This window comes from Plodia interpunctella, chromosome 6, assembly GCF_027563975.2.
Source record: "Plodia interpunctella isolate USDA-ARS_2022_Savannah chromosome 6, ilPloInte3.2, whole genome shotgun sequence".
NCBI classification, from domain to species: Eukaryota; Metazoa; Arthropoda; class Insecta; order Lepidoptera; family Pyralidae; genus Plodia; species Plodia interpunctella.
Genome location: NC_071299.1, coordinates 4,077,594 through 4,098,803, shown reverse-complemented (window position 1 = coordinate 4,098,803; position 21,210 = coordinate 4,077,594). Strand labels below are relative to the sequence as shown.

Genomic DNA, 21,210 nt, shown 5'->3' with positions numbered 1-21,210 from the left:
CAGTCATTTTACAATAGTGGGTTATATCAAGGCTATTCTGACGTATGTCTATTATTTTTTTCAACATGAATGTGGACTTAGTTTTGTTTGATTTTTGGTTATATTTTTAAGGTTTATTTTGCAAAATAATCATTTTGTTATGCCACCAACAATGAAATGTTTTATTTATTTGTTTACACATATTACTCGATAATATATGTAATATCGTCTGCCAATTTACACTTAGGACACTTGAAGAAGTATAGTAGAAAATAATGTTTGTTACCTATTTATGTTTGTTATTCTTTCACGCGTAATCTACTGGACTGATTGTTATAAAATTTGGTACACGGGTACTTTTTAATTCGACATTCTTACTTACTTTGGGGTTAGCTCGATCTGTGTGATTTGTCCTTATATATTTATTTATTTAATTAATAAAAGGAGGCATCAGAAGAACAGGTTAGGGACTTGTTTCTTTAAAATGTCAATAAAAATATAGATTGCAGTTAATCGAGTAATTTAAATGAGACATAAAATATGGAATTAAATTTAGCAAATGAATTGGCTTAAAATACGCACAACGGTTTACTCCAACTGTGCGTCATATATTTACATGGATAACATCATAATCATGATATAACAAGTATTTAACAGGCTGTAATCATACATGTCACACCATGCCAGTTAACAGACTGTGAAGCTCATAACTGTCAAATCATTTAATAATAACGGTCGTTCGTTACACTCACATCTGTTTGAAGTAGCGTGAAATCAATAAGCATAAACTGTTATGAAAGAAGTTTCCTTTGAAAATATTTTAGTAAAACCTTTGACATATTTTAACCCCAAATGACAAATGGAGAGTATTAATGTAAAATGTACTAATTCCATTCCATAAAATTGAAGTTTAGTTGGATAAATATAGGTATAACAAAAGCTAAACGAAAATAATTTAAATTGCGAACTATTGTTTCAAACACTGACTTATGATGGAATCACCTTTAACTATTTAAAGGTTCTATATGACTAGCGCATAAGGAATAACTATTAAATGTACTTAGTCACTTGCCTGCTTTGCCTACTTGCCTGCTTTAGCAGGCAAGTACTAATTCGTTCTCAATCTCCACTAACCAAATTAGTTAATAAACCTTTAGCAGTGACATGTCGCTGATGATGGATTGCTTATTTCATAAAATTAATTAGAAAGTTCATTCAGCTCATCATCCCACGATGCACCATCTGATAAAGTTCACTGATTATTATTTACGCAAAAGGTATTAATAAAACACGGTGGCGAAACCAACCGGTAAGTAATATATGGGATCTCCAAAGAAAGTCCTTGTGTCGCAACTTAATCATGTTAAATTGCGATATGTTAACAAACGCATCTTGAAAATTGTACTCTCGGCAAGCAAGACTGCTTGTGAGTAATGGGTTTAATTCGTTTTTATTTTTTTATTCCTTGTTTTCCAATAGTGTTAACTCAGTTATGACATAAAAATAGGTTTCTTACAACAAGTTAAATCCAAATATCAAATAACTTATTTTTGAAAATGTCAAAACATTTTTTAAGGAACTTTTTTGATTTCTCTATTTTAGGGTCACAGGCATTTTTTATCCTTTAATGAGAAATATTTATTAACATTTAATGTTTTAATGAAATGTAAATTACGTACCTAATTTACAAAATGTATCAATCAAAGTGACGATGTATACATAATATAGTAAATACGTTGTTATAATTGTACTACGATTAGCTTCTACGAAAAGCCTTGTAAAGTTAAGATTTTGAAAAAGGTTGTCGTATACATTACTTAATCCTCTTTTCATAACTGTATTAAAAAGGTGTACTTAAAGCCGAAGTTAAAAATGGGTTCAAACTACTAAGTGTAAAATCGTCGTGGGAAATATTCCAAGTCGGCCGAATCAGATATCATAGAAAATGGTCAAAACATTTTTGTGTTGTTATGTAATGTTGGCAGCATTCTGGATAATAAGGTACCAAATTGTCAAACAAATTCTGAAAATTACAAATTCTTTGTCAAAATCAATAAATTATTGTTTTATTTTAGAACTAATAGGAGAATACAAAATCAAACTTTTCGTAAAAATATTTTTTTAAACTAAATATTGCTTCATATATAATTTTGAGTGCCAAATATAAGCGTAAAATGAACTCAAATTAGCAATTAAGTGATCATTTAAAAAAGTGGGATACTTTTTTCTGACTTTTACTTTCTTTATACCAATAACACTATCATATTTATCACTAGTACTCTAGTTAAGTTTTATGGTATAGATGTAAATTGTACTATTAACTTCTGTTACGTCAATTGCGTGTAATAAGGTAAATTAAATTAATAATAATCTCACGAACATAATCGTAATTGATTAACAATATGAAATCAATATGACAAATAATGTTGGCCTGTTTAAAGTAGTATACAATATTCATGACGAATCGTTTTAAGTTTTTGTACGTTGAGAATTTTCTTATTACGTGGATCAGGAAGTTTTCTCTGTAATTTAATTTAACGACAACACTAGTGTTCAGCTTTTGAACGCCGTATTTTGTGATCAGGAACTGTTTGCTATGTAGGACCGTCGCAATATCGATGTGATCTCAATTGCTAAATGCTGGAATATTAAATACCTCTGGATTTCGCTACAGCGATAGCCGCTGGCTACGCATTACTTTCGCTCCTTATTTTGGACATGACGTTTGTGCAACTTGTGCCCATTGTCTTAGTCATCCTACACTTCCCACGGTTCAGTGGGCACTCAGTGCAATTAACACAAGTCAGGGCTAACACAATGCAATTTTTTGACTCTCTAATGGTATTTACTGCCTACTGCAAAACGCTCCAATTAATTGCGACACACATGAAGAAATACGTACTGTTTATATTACTTAAACGTAATTAGCATTGTAATCACTGGATCATGTTATTTCAAAATAAAACAATATATGTATTTACTCATGTAATATATTAATTTTTATTTACAATGTAATGCAACATGCATTATATTAACAATCATTCACATACTACAAAGACCACACCAAGGATAAGTCTAAGAAGATAGAAGAGGACCAAAAAATAATAGAAAATTAGAAGGGGAGGTATGATATAGTATTATAGAATCTACAAATATACAATATTCGAAATGAGATTGTCGACCTAAAGTCGATTACGTATAACTAATACCATAAGTCTAATATCACAGATTGGGTAAACGTGTCTCCTAATGATGATGGATGACTGGAGGAGTGTTGTGCACGATGGCGTTGAATCTGTGGCAAGAACACGTTTGTGTGAGTGTCAAAAAGTCATTTTACACATAAATATAATCCTGTAAGAGCGAGACAATCCAAGTCGTCTATTTTACAATTCACCACGGACTTATCTGATCGTGGAGATTTGTGAAGATTGTATTGTTGCTCAATATTCAAATTTATGGCCTTTTGTTTCACGTTACTTTGCGTCAGGGATTTTTCTACATAGTTTTATGGATCTACGTTGACATAATTAACTGGCAAATTAAAAATTAAACACAATTGAACAACATCTACGAAATAATTTCCTTATATATATTTTGACAATGTCGCGATTTTTAGAAAACCAAAAGTATGTTAGTAGATTTTCTTTCTAAATGATAAACATAGTAAAGTCGGGACCAGTTTCTTGTCATGTATTCAGACACTATAGAATGAACTGCTAGAACTGATAATGATCGCCTTACCCGTTATGGTGATCCGCGGTGTAGGTGACCTTGCGGAAGGAGCCATCAGGCTGCAGCAGGGAGTACTCTCCCTTCACCACATCGCCATCACGTTCTTCATGCTGGGACTTGTGGTCGCCGGTGTGCGGGTCCTCCACTGAGTAGGAGTAGCCGTATTTGGGATGAGCCTGGGAATCATAAATATATTTTAGTTGATTTACGATTTAAAATACAATTCTTTAGTTACCTTACATTAGAAAAGATCTGTTTAAGTTACGTATTGACATAGTTTGGAATAAAATGTATTGCTTCTGAAGCTGACGTTAAAATTATCCTCAATGTAATCTTGATTACCTTAAATCTTGTATTTAATATATCATAACAATGTTCTACAGCGATTATGTGACAATTTCTTACGTATTCATCTACATAATGATCCTCATGTGCTGGGGCGGCAATATGGGCCACGTGGATGGGCGCAGTCTGGAGCAGAGGAGCAGCATGAATGGGGGCAGCCTGAACTGGGGCGGCATGGCCCACAGGGCCTGCGTAGTGTACCGGTGCTTCGTGGTGAATGCTCTGGTCATGACGGTAGATGTTCTGGGAGGAGACGGCGGGAGCGTGGTGGATCAGACCAGCGTGGCAAGCAGCCACTACGGCGCAAACCAACAGGACCTAAAATAAAAATAATAAATATAGAATTTTGTCTCAAAGAATTCATAACTCGTATAACAAAATTGCCGTCATGTTTTGGATCGTACTGCTTACTTTGGAGAACATTTTGCTGTAGAGACAAATGCCTTGACGACTGGTATAGCTTTGATACTGCACTCTTTTTATATAACAAACAAAACATAAGCGGATCGTGGAGGGGATCTATTCCCGACGATATCCGATCGGATCACAGTAATTGCCGCGTTGCCAATCTGCTCACTTTATAGAGTGTCGCAAGATTCGATATGGCCACAATGTGTAGAGAAAATGGACATTAAGTGAGAGGATTGTTATATTTTTTGCAATTATTTAATCTAATCCTCTAGATGATTGACGTAATAATTATAAATAAAACAATTTATAAATTTGGTTTAGTTATCCAGACGTTTTGAATACAATTATAAAACCTTCACACGCCTCAACATCTTGTTGATACTTGCTTAACTTTTATTTGGGATATATTTGCTCAAAATCATTTAATTAAATGGTTTTCATGATTTATTTAAATGATTTATTATCTTATATTTTTATGTTTATAAATATTGAGTTATCGTTATAATTTATATGTTTTTCGGCTAATTTGTTTACTTCACTTTAGTATAAGATAGGATGCTCTCTTGAACTCGGTAAGTTCCTACACAGAGTATACGTTTGAATTTCAGCAGTAGACATTTTACATTGTTTTTTTGAAACATATCTTTTAAAAGATTTAAACTGTACAGCTACAATGTTTTCTGCATGGCGATTAAATTGTATAATGCGCTTCCAGTAGAGATAAGAGAGACACAAAAAATTATTAAATTCAAAAGAAAATTATTTGACTGGCTCTTAAATAAATGTTTTTATGAAATTAAGGAATTGTTCCAGAGTCATTTATAATTGAAATATTTACACGGGACTTTATGATTACTAAATAGTTGACCAAATATGTATAACATTTAAAAGTTTCAATATGTATAATGAAATGTAATTTTAATACTTGACATTCCTATGCCAACTGTGACAGAATATGTTGTACTTACTACTATTTATATTACTATATTCTTTGGAATAAATGATTTCTATTATATTCTATTATAAAAAAATTGTCGCTACCAGCCATCACACTGATTGAATGAATTATAAGATATCTTACATATTGATTCCATATGCTGTTACCTACATCAATGATATTGAAAAGAAGCGGCATTGACCCACTTGAGCAGCGGTATCACTTTGATGTTTTGGATTGTTATTTTAAATAATCTATAATCTACATAAATTGTTACAATTTCGTGGACTACATAAGAGCGATGGCGTCAGAGCAGTCGGTTATGAGAGCATTCGCGATTTATAGGCTATTGCCTACATTTATCTGCACAAGAAGGGCCTAGAAAGTGCTGTTCCTTGTCGCACTCCGGTTTCATTTTACCTAATAATTACATCTAGATATAGCTGGTTATTCAAATATCTGCACGCATAAGAATAGTTACATCATTGGGATAATATTTCTTTAGCATAAAGCTCACTCACTTTTATGATCTGGAAGGTATCATTCGTCTCTTTTATTTAACTGTAGATATAAAACGTTTACGTATTTTATTCAGATTCAAAGTGAATCCTTATATATTTTAAAAATAAGTCCATGTCACATCTGTGTGCCTGTATGAACGCGTAAAACTTAGAAAGTACCTTACTGGTTTTTTATAGAACTTACACCAATAGAGAGTGTGATTTGTGTTTGTTTTCTTCAGGCACATAAAGATATAAAGGTTAGCCATTCAATGTACAGTCGATTATATAATTCATGTGTTAACACGAACAACTATAAAATTGTACTTCTTTAGAGGTCTCAAACTACCGTATATAATTGAAATTGATCAATTAAATTCAGTGGCAGTGGTAGTCAAGGTCAGAAGTTTGCTTGTGTTCAATGATTTGGTACTAAGATTTTTTGCAAACTATGCATATAATGTTAAATTTCATGTATTGTCATCGTGACCTATTTCTAAACTCAACAACAAAAATTTCCTTTAAAAATTTCGTTTCAACAAAATTACAGTATCGTCAGTTTTTTTATAAACATTTTATTTTTGACACTTTCATTAGGGATATCTTGTTGCATTTGATGCGTGACATAAAAATCATGTCCGCGCAGGAAATCGTCAAGTACTTCTCTCGTTGGGACATGGCCAAAGCTAAAATTTCACGACCGTTTAATCTAATTAACCGCTAAGAAATCCCCACATCGGGAGCATCAGTGGAAAATCGGAAATTGGGAAGTTGGTAAAATTTAACTAGCAAGATTTTATCAATACATAACTAACATACTAGCAGGGCAAAATACACAATTGCATATAAAAAAGAAAATAATAATTCCATTACATGAGATTAAAAACATGACTGTTTTGACAGCTGTGTATAACATTATTACAGTTACTTATAATTGAAGCATGTCCTGTTATTCTAACACCTAGTTATGAGTAGGTAACATTAAGTACAATACTAATTGGTAAATTAATCAAAATATCTACCTATTACATAAGAATAGGTCCTTATTTGCGATAAGCACTTAATATATTAATCAAACCGAAATGACACTAGCGCAAAAATAATTTAAATAATTCGCATTGACTAAACGAGGTTTAGTCAGTGCGAATTATTTAGGTGAGAGGCGCGTATGTAGTTTTGTAAAAAAATGTAGCATGCAAAGAATTGTGGGACGTATTTAATGCAATGTCAACTTGCATAAACCTAATTAATTAGTCTCAAGTACTTGGCATTTCTGAAATACACACGTATTTTGTAAAACGTAATAATTATTATACATATACGTTAGTTAATAACATGGAATCAAACCAGGTATTTTATTTTTTCCATGGTGTTCTGAAAACAGCAACATTCGATTTGAGATAGAAAACGATCAGCAAAGAAAAAAGTGATCTGGAAGCATGAGGTGTAACAGGCACTGCAATAGATTGATGAATTATGTTTTTTTAGCATTTGCTCCTTGTTAAAATATGGACAATGATTAGCGTTTAGAATCCTGCATTTTGGGTATTTCTTCCAGCTTGTACTACTCTTAAGAAGTGTGAGGCATATAAATTTTTATCACTACATAACTAGTTTTATCATGTCAGTGTCAAACTCTATAGAAAACAACGGAGCACGATGGAGCTACAACGTACTGCATCGTCGCAACAGAGCACGACTGAGTAATGGGAATATGCTCTTACTCGTATGATCAAAAGTATAACAGTAATTTGATTTTTTGGCACGGAAATGGTTCAGTAGCGCCATCTGTGTGTCGTTATATATACTATACATATGTTTACTTTGGTAAGCACTCGCTTGTGAATGGCATCGTTAACTCGATCGATAACATTAGTCTTTTGTAAGGCTTTTTATGGAGTTTCATAGATGGTGTTGCTAAAAGGGGAAATGAAAATGAAAATATTATATAGTTTCATGTTTCAGTCAAACAGTATTTCATATAATCAACAGCTTACAGATTATTATTTTACAAACATAACAACTATAACAAATTAAACAAAGAAAAGCTATGTACAGAAATTTCTTGACTACATCAAATTAAAATCCTACGTAATAAATTCTGGATTGACGATAATATGAAGAAGCTCCTTCAGAATCTGTACTTGTTTGTTCAGAATTACTTTTGTCAGTTTCATTTGTTTCTGGTTTCTCACTGGCATTCTCAACGAGAGGCATCATGACCATGTCAGAATTTAACTTCGCATTATTTGGCATAACCATTGAGACTACATTAGGTATTATTTTTACAGGTGCAACTTCCACCGTCTCCACTTTTATAGGAGTAGGCGCGACTTGTTCAACTTTATTGGGAATTACTTTTGAAGATTCATCATTGTTTCCATCCTCAGATTTGGTAGTTTCTTCAGTATCTTTCTTAGGTTCTTGTACAGATTCCTTTACAGGTATAATTTGCTTTTCTTTTATTTCTTTCGATTCATAAAAATAATCCTTGCCAGGGAAGTAGTGATTGATCTTAACACCACGCCCAAACTCCCTAGTATGGTCGAAAACTGAGAAGGCGTTGTCTCCATGCTTATTATATAGCTTGCTAACGACTGCGTTAAACCTGTAATATCATACCATGTAATTATAACATAATATTGTCAAAGCAATTGTAGGAAAATTAAATAAACATTTTCATGTTTGTGAAATCATAACTAACACCGCATAGTTTTAGACGCTGTTGTTCGAGCTATTCCTTTATAAACAAATGCATGTTTTGAATAGTGTACTTGCGTATATTATTCATATTAACTCACCCATGGTGGTCGTCAGCGTCATACTGCACCTTCCTGAGTGAACCATCAGCTTCGACTAAACTGTATTCTCCTGTAACCCTGTCTCCATCTCTGTGCTCTCGATGGTGTTTGTGATCTCCTGTCTTCTTATCTGATACCGCATATTCAAATTCATATTTAGGGTAGGCCTGGAAATTAATGTAATATTTATTTTTTCGTTCATCATAAGAAACTTTTGATATTTAGAACCACTAAAAAGTCTTATGAAGAAAGGCAAATTGATTGAAATGCTAATATAATTTTTTGTCTTATACAGTTTTATAAAAGTGTCAAACACTCACATAAAGCGAACTAGGACTCCCAAATGAAACGTAAAAGAGTGGTAGATGAATAGACAGCTTAATAAGAAGTAAAGTTAACTTACATAAAAATCGTACGTATGCATATATTTGGAGCTAGGTGGATGATAGACCTTGATGTACTGCCAAGTTTTTGAGTTTTTGTGGCCTTCTTTAAAATTCTGACTTGGATCTATAAATACTGCTTGACTGACAACCACTGAACAAAATAACAAAATGATCTGTAATCAAATAGAAATAACGTTAGAAATATATACCAGACCCACAAATATGACTAAAATATATATTATGAATTACTTTTTGACTCATCTTAATGAACTTAATGTGAACCGTCGCCTACAGGAAGTACTAGCGAACTGTTAATAAATTGTTACAATAAAGACCATTTTATACTTTTCCAATTATGACTATTACATAAAAAATCGCAAAATTTCTAATATACAGTATATTGTTCAAGATACAAAGAAAGAAAATAGTGGACTAGCGCTAAACATATTTTTCTATTCTATAAAGTTCATTAGTAGTTTTTTGTACAGTGTGTAAATTTTATAATTTTGAAATTGAAATGATTAATTCATTTTAAGTTTTCATAAAATTATTATACAAATCCCCTCAATGCTTAATACTAATTCTAATACACGAGTCTTATCCATGTTAGTGTAACACAAGTCATTTATCGTATCATCGCCATCGATATCAAAAGAGGCAGTGAGTCCATTTTTCTACAAGCTCTGAAAAGGGGAGAATGGAAAAAATACATAAATATTAAGGGGCTAATAATTTTCATAGTTTATATTTTAATTGATTGACTTGTTATTTTGTCTTTTGCCGGATAAACAACCAATAACTTTGCCCAAATAAAAAAAAACAAATTTCATACGAATCGTAATGACGAATATGATAAAATATCTTTCTACTGCTACTAGTTTTTACCAGAATGAAAAGGATAATCTTTTCATTCTGGTGAAAACTACTCCTTGTTGAAATGTTATAATTTGAATATAATAAATTCTCATCTACGAACAAAAGCAAATTTCGGTGGCAGGTTTTTACTGGTAGGGAAAATATTACCGTTAAATTTCGTTATTATAGTTAAATTTCATAATTATCGTGAAAAGGGTTTCGTTTATTTTCTTCATTTTTCCAAAAGACAAGTTTTTGCTACACGTTTTTTTTTCTTGCATTTTCCCTTTTACCCCAATCTCCTCTTTAGTTGAAACCCTGTATCAATTTTTTATAGAGAGAGGATTGCGATTTGTTATCATTCCAACATCGCGATTCGACCGTCTCCGTGAATGCATTGTTCAATAGCTTCAAGAAATTGGTATTTACTAACGTAAAGATATCTGGATATCACAGATGGAATCAATTTATTTTAATACATTCTATAATACAAAATTTTATGAAAGTAATGTGTAAAATTAGGTCTGCCTCAAATCTTATCAGAACATGAACGTGATAATCAATTTTACACTTTCATGTCAAGTTTTAGAAATTATTATTGTCTTATTATGTTTATATATATAATATATTTCTTTTAAAATTGGTCCACTTACCTCACCTGTTCGTAATCTAGGCTGTAATATCATCTATGACACCACGAAGTCCAGATTCACTTACAAAATATGATAGATAAACACTACACTGAACTATCATGTTCCGAAGCTTAACGCAATCAACCGGCAATTCGTCCAGAAAAGTTTATTAAATTTTGAAGATTGACTACCTGACGTCAAATCTATTTGAGAATTTTGTTGTTCTGTGTGTGTAGGTAATAGTCATCAAATAAAACTATATATTAAATGAACTTATTCGTTATATTGCAATAAATAAATTAGTTGTCTTACAACAATATTAGTCAACAGGAGGCGCAAAACACGATGTATAGAAAGAAATTAATGTTTGTAGTATTGAAGGACAGGTTCCGATTTGACCAAGACCGGGGCAGCCTTGACCAGGACGGGGGCTGGGGTGGGGGCGGTATTGTGAACGATTGCGTTGAAGCCGCTGTGGTCGTCGGCGGAGTACTCCACGGTCCTGATGGAGCCGTCGGCCTCGTGGAACGAGTACGAGCCCTTCACCACGTCTCCGTCGCGCACCTCCTGCTGGGACTTGTTGTCGCCAGTGTGTCCGTCAGCTACGGAGTATGAATACTCGTACTTCGGATTAGACTGTAAAATGATTATAATTTTTATAAACATGTCAATAGTAAAAGTTGTATCAATTATTCAAATCAAAATTCAAAATATTTATTCAGAAACGTATACACATAGGCACGTTGCTCACGAGCGTTGTCATATTTCTACAAAATATTCAATATTATGTAATGGCGTGACCACTTCGAAATAAATGCCTATATGAATTTACATTTTCTCATAAAAGTAACATAACATTTAACGGAAAATTGTTTGTATTTCCGACTAAAAGCTAATTCGACTTACCACTATTTCTGGTTCGTGGGCAACAACTTTGGCGATGGGAGCGGAGTATTGGACAGGAGCGCTGTAGGACACTGGGGCACTGTGGTATACTGGAGCAGAGACTACCTTTTGAACGACTGGGGCTGTCACATATTTGGTAACAGGGGCCACCAGCTTCGTGATCTGAGGTTGTTGATAAACATGAGAAGATTCAACCGAGTATTTCACAGGGTTTGATTGGTAGTAAACAGGGGCTTGGTAGGATACTGGAGCCACTGATAGTTTAGCAACAGGGGCGGACACGTATTTAGTGGCGATTTGTTGGGGCTCGTCGTGGCGGATGATGCTTTGGGAGGACACCGCTTCGGAGTAGTGGACGGGCTCTGCCAAGAGACCAGCTTGGCTAACGGCGACCAGTGCGCATAGATATGTGATCTGGAATATAAGTTTCTTGTAAAGGATGGTTTTATGTACTATGTGCATGTGCAATTACATCCCAATCGTAACTATCCTAATTCTAATTTTATAAATGCAAGAGAGTAAGTTTATTTTTTTGTATGTTAGGTAACATACAAAAAAATAAACTTTTATAAAGTTAAGTAGATAAAGCATAATAACATTATGCTTTATCTACTTAACCAATCTTATAAAAAATGTTTCTTACATGTACTTTGGAGTACGGAGAATAATATGGAGTACATCATCCCGGAAAAATTACTCCAGTGCTCTCGGGGAAAAACCACGCGGGCGGAGCCGTAGGCTTTTGCCTACGGCTAGTATATTATAAAAGGAGAAAATTTTCATGAACAAAAATAACATTTGAAAGAAAATGGGAAAGCTGAGGCGTATTTAAAATTTTACTATTTATACTTCAAACAGAATCGGTACGCATTAAATATCTATGTTCCTTGCATGAATTTAACATGTACTTGAAGTACAAAAATAAAATGAATATTATTACACTTGACTTACTTTTGTGAACATTTCGGCTGTATATGTGTTGCCACCTGATCGTTAATGATATTCTGTAATAATTGCGATCCAGTTATATACTCACATATCAGAGCAAATAATTACATTGCACACGTAAGTAGTGGAAGCTGCCAAACGAGAGATAACCTTACCCTGGGTCAGGCATTCCTCTGATCGCACCCTTCACTTTGTTCCAAAAATTTTGCTACAGTTATAAAAAACCTTCATCATGTATTAAAAGTATTATTTAAGGCACTATGTATATGAACATAATATAGGCGCGAGCGCCACCATGACATGTTTATGAATTTACTTGTATTTCTTAATGAAAAAAGATAATCTTGACAATGTATGCCACACTTGATAAAGAAATTTATTAGAAAATATTACTATAGTTCCATTACACAATGAAGTCACAGTTGACTAAATCGAAAACCAGTGGTCATCAAAATCCGTTTAGTCAACTGTGAACCACATAGTATTATGGAAATCTATAATACTTTCTATATCCTTTTTTTTATCTAGTGTGGCACAAGCTGTTTATGTATTTTCAATATTTCGATAAGAAATAATAGAAATTGATAAATATGTATTGATAGTCATCATGGCTAATAACGCCTTAAGAGTAGCTGTAGCCTGCAAATAGTAATGAAAAGTAAGTTAAGCAAAGATTTTCATGTGTTTTGTCATGTGTGTCATAGAAACTTTCTTGGCAGCCCTTAGGGCTGATTTTTGATGAAAATGTAGTTAATGATTGACCTTGGCTTTTATGACTGACGCATTGACGATTGACAAACTATTTTTCATCTAATAAAGCCCTGATATCATACTTCTTCATTAATAATTTTGCAGTATCTAACTACAAAATCATGTAGTAGGCTGTAAATGCTGTAGTTAGCTGTCAACTGTCAAGTCTTTGTCCTAAGAAGCTGCATAAGTCATCTACGCGATTATGTATAGTCGATTCTAGGGCGTGAGCCACACACCGCATTATCTTTTATTAAGGCGGTGGAAGCAATGGGGAAAATGTTAATATGAGAGACAGAGAGCATTTTTCCGAACAAATACTTCGTGAATATTTGTTGTGTCGGTACAAAATGTGAGCCAATTCAAAATAGTGAATGTGAGCAAGTTCAAAAATGTTTATAAAATTTGAACTAATCAGTTAGTCAATGGGATTAGTTCATGATCGATATCGATTGAAAATGAGATCTCTCTCTCTCTCTCTCTCTCTCTTATCTGAGCATTTTACGGGATGCTATCTCGGCCGTTGAGTATCAGAGCCAAGGCTCCGCTTTACACATTTTCTTCTCCACTTCGCATGGTTGTCCTTTGTTGTCAGACTATCAGTCGAGACAAAATTTGACCATTTGAGATTTAAATCAGATGACTGTGACAGTTTTGTTATAGAGTTGTAGATGAGATCGTAGATCAATCAGCTAAAGATAAGCATCAAACTAGTTGGGGCGGTGACAGAGCTGTTCGTAATACAAAGTTTGATTTCAAAATCGTGATCCATTTGTATCTGTACCTTCTCATTAGTTTGATTAAAAGATAATGACACACTTTTAAAAATTGGTTTATTAACCCCCGATATTTGATCGAGTATTTAATCGGGAGTGTTCTTGGATTGGAAAATTTGTGTTTAGCGGTTTGGATACCGTCAGCTCTTTTCTAGCAGATTAGATTATGCCAGAAATTTCTGAGACATATATTTTGAATTTAGTTTTTGTTTGAAGATGTGTTAAAGAATGCATTGCATCGGTTAACTTTGACGTTAACTTTAATTTGTGTATATTAACACAAAGTTAACTATTTTATCTAATTGACGATAGCGCTCCGGTTGAACTGCACGTCAATGTCAACTAAGAGTTTCCTTATAATAATGAGGGAAATTACAATAAAATTACAAACATTAATTGAATTCGTATAATGGAATAAATTACTATTATTTATTTTATGTTTTAAGCAATTCTAAACTTTGGTGTTGTAGCTCTAGTGGTAGTATTGGAGGGCGGGCGCGGCGTAGGCAGCTTTGAGCAGCACGGGCGCGGCCTTGACGGCGACGGGCGCGGCGGTGGGCGCGGTGTTGTGCACCACCGCGTTGAAGCCGCTGTGGTCGTCGGCGGTGTACTCCACGGTCCTGATGGAGCCGTCGGCCTCGTGGAACGAGTACGAGCCCTTCACCACGTCTCCGTCGCGCACCTCCTGCTGGGACTTGTTGTCGCCAGTGTGTCCGTCAGCCACGGAGTAGTTGTACTCGTACTTGGGGTACGCCTGAAATAAACACGTTTACAATTTAGTTTGGCTATTCAAACACTTTCAGAGACTATTTAATTTAGTGAGACAAACTTACGACTTCCTCGGGTTGAGCCAAGATTTTGGCGACGGGAGCGGCGTGGTAGGCAACTGGGGCGGGAGCAGCGTGGTAGGTGACGGCGGCGGGTGCGGCATGGTAGGCGACTGGTGCAGGAGCGACATGGTAGACGGGCGCAGCAGCCACGAGTTTGGCAGGCTGCGGCTGGTCGTGGCGCACGATGCTCTGCGAGGAGACGGCGGCGGCGGAGGAGTAGTGCGCGGGCGCGGGCAGGAGGCCTGCCTGGGACACCGCCACCAGAGCGCACAGGGCTACCAACTGAAAACAAATATTTACTTTAATTGATGTCGTGTAATTAACTGCAACTGATATGCACTTTTTTATTACTAAGTCTTATATCAAAGCACTTCATTATTTCACAAATCATCACTGAATTTTTCACTTACCTTGGAGAACATTTTGATATTTTTTTTGAAATGATCAAACACTGAATGATATCTGTCTTGAGTAAGGACCAGGTTATATACTACACTGAAATTCTATCTATTCAATGAAGTTCAAACCGTAACAAAGTGGTGGAAGTTGTCAAACTGGCTTTGAATTAGGCGACCTTGCCCCTCGGTCGTCGATACTTTCGCTAATCGTCATCTGATCGATATAACAATATGCTGTTAGTGACAAAGATGAAAATAAAATAGCACAGCTAAACGTTCTTACAGCTTTAAAGTTTTCACAAAAGGGTTTCACACAACACTCCGGGTTCATTTTACTAACAATTATGAATGAAGGAGTTGTCTTAGTATCATATTTTTGTAAGCTAATTTCAAGATATGTTAATGTTAAGAAATTTGGCAAAAAATATTTAAATTTATATTATGTAAATTACAAAAAGAAGGTAAGTAGCTTCTTATACAATACTTTGGAAATACTTTACTTAAATATGGCTTTTGTAATTTTATGTACAATGAAATTATTTTAACCTGATTTAGTTTCACCAGTTCTACAGAGTTAAAAATTTCTACGACATCGTTGTATATGTAATGCCAATTGGCTCATAATGAGGTCTTTATTGTCAAACGTTGAATGTAACAAGACCTCCCTTTGTACAAAGCTTGTGAAATAAATGATTCTTTACCATTTAAAAAATTAAGAATATAAAAAAAATTAAAAGTTAAGGGAAACGATTTAAATATAAGGCCGAAAGAACAGACAAAGGGGAAAGGAAGAAAAATAAGGTCTGAGGTATTGAAATTCTATGAACATTGCTTGGGATTTTTTTGATAAGTTTTATGTTCAAAGTACAGATTTGGCACATTCTCTTGAATAAGCGTGATTAATATATAATATAATCGAAAATCCTCTCGAAGCTTAATCTAACTTAAGCTCAAGTATATTCTGTTCAATCTTTTCTTGTATTACGTGGAATTAAGATATATGCAGTAAATTTTGATAAGGCACTATTGGATAGCAATACATTTCTGAAAATGCCTGTAAAACTCATACAGAAATGTTGTTCTAATTCAGTCAATATCTTATTAGGGAGCCCTAATAATAACGGTTTTTTAATTGCTACTTTAAAAAATTACTGGTGTAATAAATAATATTTAAAGATCATTATTATATTATTAAAAAAAATATTTATTTTGTTCTTCTATTATATGTTGGGATAATGAAATGTTCTGTACGATACTGATGTATACATGACCTGAGGCAAGGTCGATCACCTTCTAAGCCTATTTATAACTGATCTGTTTCGATATGATCACGAATTAGTCAGCCCACATATTATTTGTCAGGCGTATAAATACTGACGAAAGTTTTGACAAATATCATTGTACGACTAGACGTGTCATTGAAACCACTAAAATGTTCTCTAAAGTAAGTGTGATAGCGAGTGTAAAGAGTGAATATGGAGAAGTGTCATATCTTCATTAAAACATTGTTTTAATGAAGTGCGTATTGTTTCAGTTGGTAGCCCTGTGTGCTCTGGTGGCGGCGTCCCAGGCAGGCCTCTTGCCCGCGCCCGCGCACTACTCCTCCGCCGCCGCCGTCTCCTCGCAGAGCATCGTGCGCCACGACCAGCCGCAGCCTGCCAAACTCGTGGCTGCCGCGCCCATCTACCACGCCGCGCCTGCCCCAGTCTCTTACAATGCCGCCCCCGCAGCCGTCACCTACCACGCTGCTCCCGCCCCAATCGCCTACCATGCCGCACCAGCCGCCGTCACCTACCACGCTGCTCCCGCCCCAGTAGCCTACCACGCCGCTCCCGTCGCCAAGATCTTGGCTCAACCCGAGGAAGTCGTAAGTTTGACATACCAAATTGAATAGTCTCTGAAAGTGTTTGAATAGCCTGACTAAGTTGTTAACGTGTTTATTTCAGGCGTACCCCAAGTACGAGTACAACTACTCCGTGGCTGACGGACACACTGGCGACAACAAGTCCCAGCAGGAGGTGCGCGACGGAGACGTGGTGAAGGGCTCGTACTCGTTCCACGAGGCCGACGGCTCCATCAGGACCGTGGAGTACACCGCCGACGACCACAGCGGCTTCAACGCGGTGGTGCACAACAGCGCGCCCACCGCCGCGCCCGTCGCCGTCAAGGCCGCGCCCGTGCTGCTCAAGGCTGCCTACGCCGCGCCCGCTCTCCAATACTACCACCACTAAATCTCTATCGATACACCCCACGTACTGATTAGATGATTGTTGACTGTTTGTTAATTTATTGCAATATACGAATAAGTATTAAAATGTATATTTTTAATTACCAACCTATTTTCTAAAATGAAAACATAATGTTCCTAGTAAAAAAGATATCCCTTCTACTAGGAACATTGTATTTAGATCTTTCAATGGAATATTGAACGGAACATGTATTATCCTACAATATTCCAAGTAAAAATTCATAGTTGGATCATCATATTTCCTATAGGATGCAGATTGTTCTTGTTTGCTTATAAGACTGTGGTATATATTTTTTTACTTTTCTATTATATGTCTGTCTTTCACTAATTCCAGATCTATAAAGAAGAAATGAAATGTTTCGTTTATACCACAGGTACCTATAAACCGGAGATAAATTCATGTACTACCTACATTCGCATTCACAATATAGTTAGTATTAGGATAGGATAGTGATAACTGGATCTGGCAAAAGGAGCAGAAAAGTGCTGGCTTATTGTGGTCAAGGATGATAGACATTCATATTATCCTGACAGGTGACTAGGGATGGGATGGACTAGGGATGCCAACGACTGTGCGAAGTGGACACGAAAATTTAGTAAAGCGGACCCTGGGTTTCGGCGCTCACTGGCTACAGAAGAAACCGGGAAAGCGATAAGATGAGAGAGAGAGAGATAATGTGTCGTTGGGTGCATCAGAATACTACTTCTGATGCTCCCAACGACACAGTTTTTATTTGCAGTATTTTTTCATTCTTTCGAGATCAGCTCCCAATATTTAGTCAAAAGCACATATTATATAAAAGTCTGTAAATACATATTAATAATACAATTATTCAAATACATCACGGAGTTCTTCAAAAAGAACGTGAGAAAATTTATTCAGGGCCGGCAAGAAGCGTGACACCTCTGTTGTTTGCAGGCGTCTATTGGCTGCGGTGACCACTGCCCATTAGGTGGTTAAACTATTGAGCAACCAAACAATAGTTCAATAGTTTAAAAACATTGCAACTATACAATATTTTTTAGACTTTTCTTCTTAATATATTTTTTTCATAGGTACCTATTTAATTTTTAGTTTGTAAAATTTTGCAAGTTTATTGAGCTATTTTTCCTTTAGTTTTATTTACAACTAGTATATGCCTGCGATCAACCCCTTTTGGATGGAATTTGTCCTGAATTCCTTTCTTAGTGGTCGTTTTTTAGTCACAGTTTACTTTTCTGCCAAATGTTTACTTTATTTCTTTATATACTAGTAGTATTCGCTTTTGTATTTAGGTATATAGCAAATAACACTAAAATATTAGATTGTACTGGTTTATGTAATATGGAAAGTTAAATAAAAATCATGTAGTATGGAAACAATATATGGATTGGGCCACCAAGGTGACGGATGAAAGGGGATTGCATGTTGCGGAGATGAGGATGCTTCGATGGATGTATGGAGTGACAAGGATGGATAAGATAAGGAACGAATATGTGAGGAAGTCTCAAGGTAGTACCAATCATAGAAAAATTGGAAAGTAATAGGCTTCTATAATAAGTAATAGGCTATAAAGAGGAAAATAATATTGTAAGAAAGGTTATGGATTTGAAATTGAATGGGCAAAGAAGTAGGGGCAGGCCGAAGAAGAGGTGGTTTGAGTGCGTTAGGCAGGATATGGCTAAAAAGGAAGTAACTGATCGGTTAACATCAGACAGGGAGAAGTGGAGGAGACTGACATGCTGTACCGTCCCCACATAAAGTGGGATAAGGGTAGGTTGATGATGATGGAAATAATAGATAAGTTATTCTGGCTTTGGCAACTATGTGACTTTTTAGCACAGATAAAAGAACATAATGTTCTTTAATGTTCAATATCACAGATAAAAGAACATAATGTTCTTTTATCTGTGATATTGAAATATTCTTATGTCTGTGCTTTTTAGGCCGTCATCATGAATGAGGTACAGAATATAACTAATTAATTTGTCTATGTCTTATAATTTAAAGAAAAACATTATAATTTAAATTAAAATGTATTGTACAATGAGATAACAGACAAGTGTTACCAAATGAGATAGAATATTTACATACAATTTCCCATCCCAAACCCGGATTTGTATGAACAAAGTGGCAGATTGGGCCCGGCACATGATGATATCAGTACAGGCTCTGTCTCGTTTCTCCTCATGTATTTTAAATTCGCACATATTTTTCTTACATGGGAGAAATGGAAGATGATATGATGGAATCTATAGCTTTATCTGTTTACGATATATTGATTATATTGAAAACTTCGGCAGGCATTTGTGTGTGTGTGTGTTATGAATGAAAATCATGTTTAATACTTATTCGTATATTGCAATAAATTAACAGTCAACAAGCATCTAATCAGTACATGGGGTGTATCGATAGAGATCTAGTGGTGGTAGTATTGGAGAGCGGGCGCGGCGTAGGCAGCCTTGAGCAGCACGGGCGCGGCCTTGACGGCGACGGGCGCGGCGGTGGGCGCGGTGTTGTGCACCACCGCGTTGAAGCCGCTGTGGTCGTCGGCGGTGTACTCCACGGTCCTGATGGAGCCGTCGGCCTCGTGGAACGAGTACGAGCCCTTCACCACGTCTCCGTCGCGCACCTCCTGCTGGGACTTGTTGTCGCCAGTGTGTCCGTCAGCCACGGAGTAGTTGTACTCGTACTTGGGGTACGCCTGAAATAAACACGTTTACAATTTAGTCTGGCTATTCAAACACTTTCAGACTCTGTTCAATTTGATGAGACAACTTACGACTTCCTCGGGTTGAGCCAAGATCTTGGCGACGGGAGCGGCGTGGTAGGCGACTGGGGCGGGAGCAGCGTGGTAGGTGACGGCGGCGGGTGCGGCATGGTAGGCGACTGGGGCAGGAGCAGCGTGGTAGATGGGCGCGGCAGCCACGAGTTTGGCGGGCTGCGGTTGGTCGTGGCGCACGATGCTCTGCGAGGAGACGGCGGCGGCGGAGGAGTAGTGCGCGGGCGCGGGCAGGAGGCCTGCCTGGGACACCGCCACCAGAGCGCACAGGGCTACTAACTGTGAGACAAATAGAAGAAAAATTAATAAGCACTGGCCTTTAAATCTTTAGTATGAAATATTAAATACATTTTCGAAACTCACTTTTGAGAACATTTTGATTATCTCTCTGTTGTGACTAAACAGTGAATGATGCTTGAACTCAGGTATGGCCGGGTTATATAGTGTGTCAACGTAGGCTTAGAGCAAGCATACTCATCGTCCTTGCCGTGGGTCGTGTTTTGACAAATCTAAACCCCATTCACTACGAGACAATTTTGTAATTGTACCCGTATGAATGACTTCAGCTAAATTTATTTAATGTTTATTATTATCATTTGTAATTTAGCATTTTAATTTTTTGTCATAAATGATTTAATTAATTAGTAGATGGTGTATACATTTTTACTTACATAATACTGCTCTCCGATGGAATGTAAAGTTGTGTATGTGTAATATTTTATACCAGTGATGCTCCTCTGCTTAGCGTCTTTGGTGATAATATCGGGATTCTAGATAGTCTACCTCGTCAAAGTGTCTTATTTTTAGTCATTCATTCATAACGAGTGTGTCATTGCTAACACTGTTAGATTTTTTAAATTCAAGTCTAGTAAGTTATATTTTTATTTAAATATTGTTTAATCATCACAATTTTTTTTTTCTGCTCACAGTTGAGCATCTATTCAGGTACGTAACTCTCCTCTGCCCTGGTCTGTGTATGACCTGCTACTTTCATTATATGGTCCGCCCATC

General features: G+C 35.9%; 4 protein-coding genes across 4 annotated transcripts; 1 reads left to right on the top strand and 3 right to left on the bottom strand.

Annotated features, from left to right (window-relative positions):
- Positions 1 to 2,953: 2,953 nt before the first annotated feature.
- On the bottom strand, positions 2,954 to 4,604 carry LOC135309739 (cuticle protein 8-like). The gene is made up of 4 exons (XM_064436038.1): positions 4,471 to 4,604; positions 4,120 to 4,377; positions 3,724 to 3,890; positions 2,954 to 3,274 (listed from the first exon to the last, which is right to left on the bottom strand). The coding sequence occupies exons 1-4, from the start codon at positions 4,480 to 4,482 to the stop codon at positions 3,226 to 3,228; spliced, it is 486 nt and encodes a 161-aa protein (XP_064292108.1). The 5' UTR covers positions 4,483 to 4,604; the 3' UTR covers positions 2,954 to 3,225.
- A 3,351-nt stretch (positions 4,605 to 7,955) lies between these two features.
- Positions 7,956 to 12,479, bottom strand: LOC128670896 (uncharacterized). Its single transcript, XM_053746912.1, has 6 exons — positions 12,439 to 12,479; positions 11,488 to 11,901; positions 10,948 to 11,217; positions 9,112 to 9,267; positions 8,709 to 8,875; positions 7,956 to 8,515 (listed from the first exon to the last, which is right to left on the bottom strand). Exons 1-6 carry the CDS (start codon positions 12,448 to 12,450, stop codon positions 7,987 to 7,989), a joined length of 1,548 nt encoding a protein of 515 aa, XP_053602887.1. The 5' UTR covers positions 12,451 to 12,479; the 3' UTR covers positions 7,956 to 7,986.
- Positions 12,480 to 14,353: 1,874 nt separating this feature from the next.
- On the bottom strand, positions 14,354 to 20,641 carry LOC128670895 (uncharacterized). Its single transcript, XM_053746911.1, has 8 exons — positions 20,563 to 20,641; positions 20,200 to 20,478; positions 19,838 to 20,121; positions 17,142 to 17,463; positions 16,773 to 17,086; positions 15,202 to 15,286; positions 14,795 to 15,073; positions 14,354 to 14,715 (listed from the first exon to the last, which is right to left on the bottom strand). Exons 1-8 carry the CDS (start codon positions 20,572 to 20,574, stop codon positions 14,434 to 14,436), a joined length of 1,857 nt encoding a protein of 618 aa, XP_053602886.1. The 5' UTR covers positions 20,575 to 20,641; the 3' UTR covers positions 14,354 to 14,433.
- Positions 16,543 to 17,504, top strand: LOC128670774 (cuticle protein 8-like). The gene is made up of 3 exons (XM_053746752.1): positions 16,543 to 16,633; positions 16,724 to 17,056; positions 17,136 to 17,504. The coding sequence occupies exons 1-3, from the start codon at positions 16,622 to 16,624 to the stop codon at positions 17,418 to 17,420; spliced, it is 630 nt and encodes a 209-aa protein (XP_053602727.1). The 5' UTR covers positions 16,543 to 16,621; the 3' UTR covers positions 17,421 to 17,504.
- Positions 20,642 to 21,210: the final 569 nt, after the last annotated feature.